This window comes from Trichomycterus rosablanca, chromosome 22 (genome assembly GCF_030014385.1).
Source record: "Trichomycterus rosablanca isolate fTriRos1 chromosome 22, fTriRos1.hap1, whole genome shotgun sequence".
Classification (NCBI taxonomy): domain Eukaryota; kingdom Metazoa; phylum Chordata; class Actinopteri; order Siluriformes; family Trichomycteridae; genus Trichomycterus; species Trichomycterus rosablanca.
In genome coordinates, this window is record NC_086009.1 from 5,950,717 (window position 1) to 5,960,091 (window position 9,375).

General features: G+C 39.5%; 1 protein-coding gene across 1 annotated transcript; it reads right to left on the minus strand.

Annotated features, from left to right (window-relative positions):
* Positions 1 to 3: 3 nt before the first annotated feature.
* On the minus strand, positions 4 to 4,878 carry si:ch211-120g10.1 (butyrophilin subfamily 3 member A3). The gene is made up of 10 exons (XM_062984927.1): positions 4,758 to 4,878; positions 3,101 to 3,185; positions 2,779 to 2,877; positions 2,187 to 2,288; positions 1,972 to 2,106; positions 1,603 to 1,740; positions 1,477 to 1,528; positions 1,071 to 1,097; positions 961 to 987; positions 4 to 866 (listed from the first exon to the last, which is right to left on the minus strand). Exons 2-10 carry the CDS (start codon positions 3,158 to 3,160, stop codon positions 319 to 321), a joined length of 1,188 nt encoding a protein of 395 aa, XP_062840997.1. The 5' UTR covers positions 3,161 to 3,185; positions 4,758 to 4,878; the 3' UTR covers positions 4 to 318.
* Between the last annotated feature and the right edge of the window lie 4,497 nt (positions 4,879 to 9,375).

A 9,375-nucleotide genomic window follows, 5' to 3' on the forward strand; every position in this document is an offset into this window, starting at 1 on the left:
ACCTTGAGATGAATAAAGTTTATTCAGATTAAATTTTCACGTAAAGTGCATTTCTATGACAGGAATATAATACAAATGCATACGATCCTTTAAGTGGTTACATACCATGGATACTGTGCAGTTTGCTTTCTAATAAGGTGCAAATAGCATGTAGTAGTGCAGTAAGTACAACAGAAGCAGCAGCAACAACAAGACTCTGGCTTATTTTATAAAGCTAAATATTTGTCATTAATCAAGATAAGATTTACACCCAGAGGGGTTCCTAACTTTAGGAGTGCTTTAGAGCTTGAACACTACTCGGATTCACATTAATAAACCTCAGCCCCACAGACACAGACAGTTTCCCCTGTCACCGGGCGATCTGATCACCAAATCGTTGACGATCTCCACTGTACCAAACAGGGGAAAGAGCTGCTCGTCAAAGCTCTCGTTGTACGTGTAGATATGCGCGCGGCGCTCGACATCATAGTAGGACAACTGGCCTTGCTCGTAGTCTAGGTAGATGCCAACCTTGCGTGGGATGAGAGCAGCCGGGAGGGACGTGAATGGCACCGTGAGCGCCTTCAGCTCGGTCCCTCGCTCCAGCCGCAGAGTAAGGTAGCCAGTATTGGTGTTGAGAGACTTGAAGCCCTTGCGCAGGGCGGACTCTTTGGCGACACCGAGGCGCCAGTCCATCTCTCCCACATCCGCCTCCCAGTAGCGCCGGCCAGAGCCGAAGCCCTCGGCGCCCACGGCGCACCACCAGCCATCAAAGCGCTGGTGGTAGTTTGGCATGTCTTGGCGCTGGAAGCCGCAACGCATGCGCTTTTCGTCAGCCGATATCAGCAGGTCTGGATTTGCCGTGTCCAGGTCCAGAGACACCTCCACTGTGACAGTAAGAGTGACACAGAGTGACATTTTCTAATCTAAATTCCTGTCAGATTTTAGAATTGGCTCATTTTGAATATGGTGACAGCTTACCTCCAGCATCACAGATCCAGTCCCATACTGGAAATCAGAAATAAATTAGTGCTCTAATTAAATCAAGGCTGTAAATAATAATTGGAAAAATAAAAGGTCATTTTACTTACAGGTCTGAGGAATGTACGGCATAGCACCTGCAAGTGGAAAGAAAGGTCTCCAAGAGTCAAAGTATAAACAAATCAGATGAGAGCTTGCTTTGAGTGTGTCTTAAATCTGGATTGTATGATGATTCCAAGCACAGAGACTTAAGTTTGAAATGTGTCTTTTGGTAGACAGATGAAAATCTAAATACAGTAAACTAATTTCTGGCTAAATATGGAAGTGAATGTATGCAAGTCAATGTCAACTCATATAATCTTTATATAAAAGGATTCTGGTTCTCTTGTCAGCTTGGTGCAAGTAAATTGTACAAAAAATGGCTGAGATACGTTTGATTTCTGAATGACACTTGGTGCAACATTGGCGCAACACTTCCGTTCTGAATTGAGGGTAAGAACTATAACTCTAGCTTACCAATTTTCTGACTCCTCTGCTTCCAAACAAGCCACTGCTTGGGAATGGTTTCCTAAAATACAAATACCTTAGTCAGAAACACCTTTTCAGCTAATGAACCTCATTCTTATGTCACAAGTTTTTCACCTTGTTCACTTCTTTAGCCAGTAGGGTGTAGAAAACCAGCTCCATGGCAGACTGGAGAGTGGGTATATGGCCTCGTCTCCACTGCTTCTCCAAATCATCCAGCACCTGCACCACCTGCTCCCCCGGCCATACGCTCTGCTACAGAGGGAGTCAGACAAAGTTTGTATAATGGTTAAATTTGCACAGAAATTTAAACCCAGCTACGGATATACAAGTGACAAATTATTTCATACCTACAGGTACACTTTTTGATGTAGGTTATTTGATGTAGTCAGTCAGTGTTTTACATTGCATTGATCATTGATCATACATCATCACACCCCTAATGTTTAGTGAGTGGGATAGACATGTTTCTTTACTAGTGTTTACCTCAGGCTGGGCCCTCAGGTCCTTGATCCAGTTGGCAATGAGCGTTTTTGCACTTTCTATGTTCTGCTCGCTGCTCAGAGCCAGATCATTCCAGTCATTCTTTCCTGGCCAACCATCGGTCTGCATTGGCCTTTTCTGCAAGTAACATGTTGAACACTTCAGTACACAGTCTGCCCCAAAATGATTGACATAACTGGAACAGACAGCTACTCTACCTTGCTCTCCAGCATAGATGCCCACTCCAGAATAAAAGCTGTGCAGGTGAGTGTAGGCCAGACATCCTCACAGCTGGATATGTACTCCAACACCTCAGACCTCTACATCCATCCAGATACAGAATAACAACAGTGAGTGCCATTTGTACTTGCACGTCATGTCTATTACACTGTGGTAAGTGTATGTTTATTATGTGGGTCTTGTGGTGTCTAAGTGTTGAAATAAACTAAAAGAAAAAATTTGCCAATAGTTAATCAACAGGTTTGCATGCATTTAAATAATCTAATTACTGAATTACTAGGGCAGAATTTTTAAGCCAAAAAAATGGGTTGCAGAGAAAAACGGTAATAATTAAATAAACGAATTTTAACAGGCTCATAAACAGAAGATGAACTTGTACACGAATGCCCCCTTTTGTGTAGGCTTTATGTTACACCATGTAAACCACAGTGGGACCAGATTGTCTTTGTGTCAACACACACAGTGATGTCTATAAGCTTCTTTGTATGCTACCACCTTAAAGCTGTGTTTCCTTTATGAATGTTAAAACTGTACTTGTAGTATGAAGATGATGATTGATTATTACTCTACCTGGCAAACCCTGTTCAGGTCCTTTGACAGGTTCACTATGAACTCTTGGATTTCGTTCAGAGGCTCCCGCTTCTCATCTTTTGCTTTCTTGCGAGACTCCTGTACACAAGAGTTTATTGAGCTTCTATGACACAATTCCATCTTTCATTGTAATGCATCTCACATTTGCCTAGCCTGTTAATTCACAGCTACTGAACTGGATAACAAAAACATAAATTCATGAGGGATGCAATCTTAAACACATTGACAGCAAATTTTGCTTGTAAAATGATCTGGCATTACTGTTACTAGAAAAACATTGCAAAAACATTTGGGACAGGACCTTAAGCTTGACCGTCATGTTCTTGGCGGGCTCAACGAGGAACTGGAGACACTGCATCATCTTGGCTGCTTTGCAATGAAATCTCCTAAAAATTCAATAAGACAGCCTCATAGGAAATGTAGAGCATGTTGAAATAGTGAAAAGAAATTAGTGAAAGATGTACACCGCATGGCCATAAGCATGTGGACAGCTAACCATTGGTCATCCCATTACAAAACCATGGACGTTGATATGGTTGCCCTCTTGTCTTAGTAGCTATAACAGTCTCCTCTATTTAGGAAAGGCTTTCCACAAAATGTTGGAGTGTGTCTGGAAGGATGTTGACCCTTTCAGTCAAAAGAGTATCTTCAAGGTCAGGCACATGTTTGTAAGAAGGCATGACGCACAATAAACATCATAGTTCATTCCAAAGATGTTTAGTGGGCTTGTGGTCAGGAAAGTTGGAAAGCGTATCATTTATTTTACATACCTGTTAGCAATGAGTGTGGCTGAAACACCTGAACATCATAGTTAGGAGAGATGTCCGCATAGTTTTGGTCAGGCAGTGTATATCAGGAATGCAAAGGTTACATATAAAAAAATTATTACACTTAATGTAATATTGAAGATAAGAAAAATGGCAAATCCTTTTCATTAACCATTACCATTTTAAGACCCTGATTTCTCAATACTCTACAAAGACTATAAAAGGTCTGATGCAGGGGTGGGACTGCAGACTCTGCTGAATCACATGAGCCAGCATGACGCTCTGCTGTGGATGCTAGCAGGATTCTACAGTTAACCGTATTAGAGTAATTGGCTGAGAAAAGGGTAATAACTATTTTTTTAGAAAAGGATTCATTTTTAACACAAATTCACAATATAGGAGGCAACCCTAAATAGGGCAATGCAACTACACACGACTATTATGAAAAGGTTACTGAAATACACCACTCCTTAAAGGCTACAAATGTCTTTAACCAGGTTATTGGCTTGCAAAAACTCTTCCTTCTAAAGAGACAAATAAACTCAATCCATGCCAATAAAATGTCACCCACAGTATATCAGAGCCACTTGACCCTCTCACTTTATGGATGAAGCATTAAGCCCTGTACTGTTCTCTTGCCTGCATGATGATATGTAGATGGATGATCGGACCGTGTCACTACTTCATCTCCGTAAACCAAAGATTTTGCAAATAATAGGTTTATGCAATGAAACCCTAGTAATATCTTTGCCTTTGTAGATGTGGACAAAATGTTCTTGAGTGACAGTCTCATTACAACCTAATATCACAGATTCTTAGTTTCTTACATCCCTACAAAAAATAGCCTAACTTACATTGTTTTGCACAAGCTTTACATAACTGTCATTTTATGCTCTTATTTCATTTATTTTAGACAAATTTTGTCCAGGCGAGTCCAGGAGCCTGACTAGCCAATGCAGAATGACTTTGCAGCATTGCAGGATTACCTGCATGTATAGAAATGTGCATGACCTTGAGCTAACATTGCACTATGCGTTCATGTTTACACATCTTTGCATTAATCTTTGCATTAATGTACACAGTTCACTGACTTCTCGCGCACAAAAAACATCAAATAACAACAAACAAAAAGTGCAAAATTTGTCTGCACGGTTTAGGCAAAAGATTTGTATTTTGCATTGAATGACGTACCTGTGAAGCTGTTGGGGTTTTTCTGTAAGGATTCGCACCTGGAGTACAGTAGATATGAGAAGCTCTGCGGCTGTCTGGAATAAGCTGCTGCTGAAGTGAATAAACTGACCTTGTTTACATGGTGAAGTGTCGTTCTCAGAAGAGTCGGTTCTTTGAATCGGCTTGTTTATGCGAAGATTGGGAGCTGTGTCGTGACGAAGAGTCGTTTAAAAGACAAGTGCCAAAGTCCATGTATGTGTTCTAGGCAGTATACTGTTTTTTTCTTAAGGATAGAGGTTTTTAAATACTGTAAAAGTAAGAGGTTTACACACACTTGCAAGACACATTAGGGTCTCAACGGTTAGGGCATCTGTTCTTTTTTGTGAAAATTTCGAACCCCTTCATTACTTTAACAAACAACAAAACCAAAATTTTCTATCATTTAACTGCCATCTGGTGAAGTGTATTAAATCCATTGTACTTCATAGCACATAAAAATAAATAAAACAGGTGCTTTTTATTTATGACACTAAAATGGCAAAGACAAGAATATTGGTCCCCCTAACATAATATTTAGCACCTTATTTGGCAATGACTTTAGTCAAGGTCCAGGTCTCTCAAGTATGAGGGGTTCCATTTAACAACAGCAAGTTTCAGTTCTTTTCAGTAATGGTTAATGGGGCGGCACTGTCGCCTCACAGCAAGAAGGTCTTGGGTTCAATCCCCAGGTGGGGCGGTCCGGGTCCTTTCTGTGTGGAGTTTGCACGTTCTCCCCGTGTCTGTGTGGGTTTCCTCCGGGTGCTCCGGTTTCCTCCCACAGTCCAAAGACATGCAAGTGAGGTGAATTGGAGACGCTAAATTGTCCAAGACTGTGTTTGATATGACCTTGTGAATTGATGAACCTTGTGTGATGAGTGACTACTGTTCCTGTCATGAATGTAACCAAAGTGTAAAACATGACGTTAAAATCCTGATAAACAAACATACAACAAAGTAATGGTTAATTGCATTCAGATTAGGACTCATAGCAGGTCACTTCAGAATGGTCAAGTGTTTTCATGTGCTTTTTGATGTGTGTATTGAGTCACTGTCCTGCTGGAAGATCCATGAGGCCTTGTAGAAAAGTGTTCACAGGTATTCTACAATGGAGCCCATTTTTATTTACATTGATAGATGGTGGACCTTTAAATTTATGTACCTTAAGCGTGGATGTGTGTCCAAGTTTTTCCTAGCTTAACTTCTTAAATAATCTGTCTGTTCAATCTTGGGTCAATATTTCTTTTGTGACCAGACCCAGAGATGTTTCTACAACATTAAGATCTTTAGAGATGGCCTTGTAACCTTTATGTTGAGCATGCTTGACTATTTATTTTTCTTAAATCCTCAGAACACTTTCTGCTTTTCTTTCTTTTTGTCATATTTAATGTCTTTTCTTTGAGTTCTTTGAGGGCTCTGTCAAACCATACCTGCATGGACCTTGCTTCGTGCATAAAGGCACAACCATGCTAGAACAGGTAAAGCCTTCTCCATCTAACATCTGTTAGTCACAGGCGTGTAGGTGTGTAGGATGGGTGTCCAGATACTTACACACTATACTACTGTACAATATAGTGTGTAGCTGAGCAAAGAATCGCTTGGGAGCCGAAGAGCCGGTTCTCAATTGAAACAATGTGGAGTCAAATGAAATGACTCACCAAAGAGCCAACTGTATCTGTTTGACGTACATGCACCTCCGTGAGCTGACTATGGTTGTATTACAATCCGTTCGTTACTAAATATATAGTGCACTTAGTAGGAACTCTATTCTAGTACGCTTGTAGTTTATAAAAGTAGGAAACATGAAGCGATTTGGGTTGCATTTGGATTATTCAGGTACTTGCCAATGCAGGCTAAACGCCATGTTTCTTGTGGCATCGTTGGTTAGAGGAAAAAGCCATTTATTATAGTATATTGTTGATATATTTTAGATTCCAACTATTAGATAACTACAGTATCTTTGTTCTTTTCTTTTTTTCTTGTTTTTCATACATTTTTGCAGCCACACGTTAATGTGATGACACAGCTACTGGACCAATGAGCTCAATAAGAAACACAGACAAAAACAGCAAATATACCAGGGTCACATAGTTTAGGTTTCTTTCGAGTATTCCGATTTCTTTCACCTCACAAAAGTCAGAAGGTGTGAGTGAATAGTTGAGTAAATCATGCCCTGTGATTAATGGGCACCTTGTATTTCTGCTTTGTGCCCAGTGTTTTAGGTGGCCCAGACACTTGGCTAAATTGACACATATAGTGGTAGTAGTTTTTCATTTACTCAAATTAGCAGAAGGAGAAATACAAAGGCAAAGGGGCTGAGTGACTTTCACCAACTTCTTTTCTCAATCTGTTTGACAGATTATCCCACACGCTCTTAATCACAAGCTTCTTTTTGTTGTTGAATTCCATACAAACCTCCTTGTAGATAATTAGTGAAATGGTGATGTCCTAGAGATAAGTCTCCTCTCAACTGGGTTCCTCAGTTTAATTGGCCACATCCTAGAAGATCAACAACCTGAGCTGCAAAAACACACTGGGAACAACTGTTTTAGAGATTACCAAACTGTTAACATTCACTGGGTCTTCAGTTGGGCCTCGGTGACATGGCATTTCCACAGCAGTGACTCTGCCTAAAGACTGACTCCTGCTGTGCTGTTCAATGGCAGATTTTTGCCTTGTCTTTCATTAGGTCACTGGACATTGCAGGACAATGGGAGACTTGACATTTCTTGATGGGGGTTTTAGGCTCAAGAGCTAATTTGGGGCGGTATAAAGAATTTTTAAACAATTGTAATAGGATTAGGATTTGCAGTAGCAAAATACAAGTTGTACAAATAACTTGTATTCAATTCCAAATACTATAAAAAGATTGTTTTAGAATGCTTTATATGAAACATTATGTAATATCTGTACAACACCTACTTCCAACACATCTAATTTAGCTCATGAGCTGGATTAAATGTGTTTAGGAGAAGGGAAAGCTTGAAACTCTTTCTAGAGACAGTGGCTATTGGAGAGGTTTAACCTAAACCTGATATGGTGTGGCACCCAAACTTTCTGTTGCAGCACTGTGATTAGGTTGGGAATTTAGGAATCTTTTAGGGTGCTTTTTTAATGTATTTTGGGTATTTTACTCTTCTTATTTATCTGAACATCCTGACTGTGAGAGGCAATGCTTCTCCAGATCACCGCCAGGAGTCGCAATTAAGCAAGGTTGGATCAGCAGCCTTTTAAGAAACAAAGAGCGGTTTTAATACCTTAACAGCATAAATAAATAAATAAATAAAAAGGTTAGTCGTCCTTTTATGTTAATAGTTTAGCTCTACTCAGTGCACAGTTTTTGGCAATAAAAGAAAGAAAAAGAAAAAAATTGCGAACACTTACCTAGATCATAACCTAGATTTCTACATTGATCAGTCATAAAACACAGTGTTTTTCTTCTTTGTCAGAATTATAGAATTAGTCTTAATTAATAACACACAAACAACACTGGGCACAAGGCAGGACATGGTGCCAATCCATTGTAGGGCTTCGACCATTCTCCCCGGAGGTACATCCACACATGCCTGTGTCTGGTCAAGAAAGATCTGGTCATCAGAGATCATTTTCCAATCAAAACAATTTCATTGGACCTTAGAAGAATTCTAAATAATTCTTTAGAATGAGAATTGCAGCTTGTTTTTAAACCTAGGAGTTCATCAATCAGAATAAGGCCAATTGCATACAAATTGATATGTTCTGTTGCTATTCTCTCCAAAGTAGGTGTCTTGCAAAGGTCACACCAAGAGCACAAACACAGTGCTGTGGTAGGGAAAAAATCGAAACAGATAAAACCTGTAGAAGTCACTAGAATGTCTAAGTCTTCTGTTTATGTATCCACGAAAAGGAACACCAAAGACAAACATTTTTAAGGATGGATAGGATGGAAGCAAACCACTGCTTGGAGAACATCTTCATTTTACAACAAAAAAGTATGGACAAATATTTTGAACAAAAATGCACACCTAGAAAATAAGAAAAGCTGGGTGGGGGAGCTATTTGGATTTAGGTTGCTGTGCTTACTGCAAAAATGTACAGATATTCACTAAAGACTACAGTACCACTCCAGCCACCGCCTTCACACAAATTCAAATTGAAAGTGGATCTTTGCAAATAAGGCACTATTTGTTAAATGCAAAGTAATCTCAGTGTTCTGCTCACTGTATTCCATGGTCAACCAAAATAGGTGTGTTCATAAACATTTTGTGTTTGAAACAAAAACACTTGTTTTAATAGGATGATCTTAACCTGTGCTTAATTTAACCCACCCTGGATTAAATTTTACTCAGCAAGGGCTTCATATTGGCTTATTACATGTATAAGTAAAATGAAACATTATTTTTGGAGAGGTTGCTTGAGCCTAGTTATTCATTTATTATGAGTATAGGTAACTCTTTAATCTTGTTAATGGTTGTCTAAAAATACACTATGTACAAGAATTGTACACTATGTACAGGATTACCATGCCAGATTTTTTTAATGAGGGTTTACAGTCTGAAGAAAACAGCACAAAATTATGCTTATTGGCTTGTGGAAGTACTTTCTTACTAGGAAACAAACTCGA

Excerpts from the sequence above, each read along its gene's own strand:
- si:ch211-120g10.1 (XM_062984927.1), bottom strand. The coding sequence starts at position 3,160 with ATGATGCAGTGTCTCCAGTTCCTCGTTGAGCCCGCCAAGAACATGACG. Across the intron at positions 1,741-1,971 it reads ACCTGAGGGCCCAGCCTGAG|CAGAGCGTATGGCCGGGGGA; the intron begins GTAAACACTAGT and ends CTCCCTCTGTAG. Across the intron at positions 1,098-1,476 it reads GCAGAGGAGTCAGAAAATTG|GTGCTATGCCGTACATTCCT; the intron begins GTAAGCTAGAGT and ends TTCCACTTGCAG.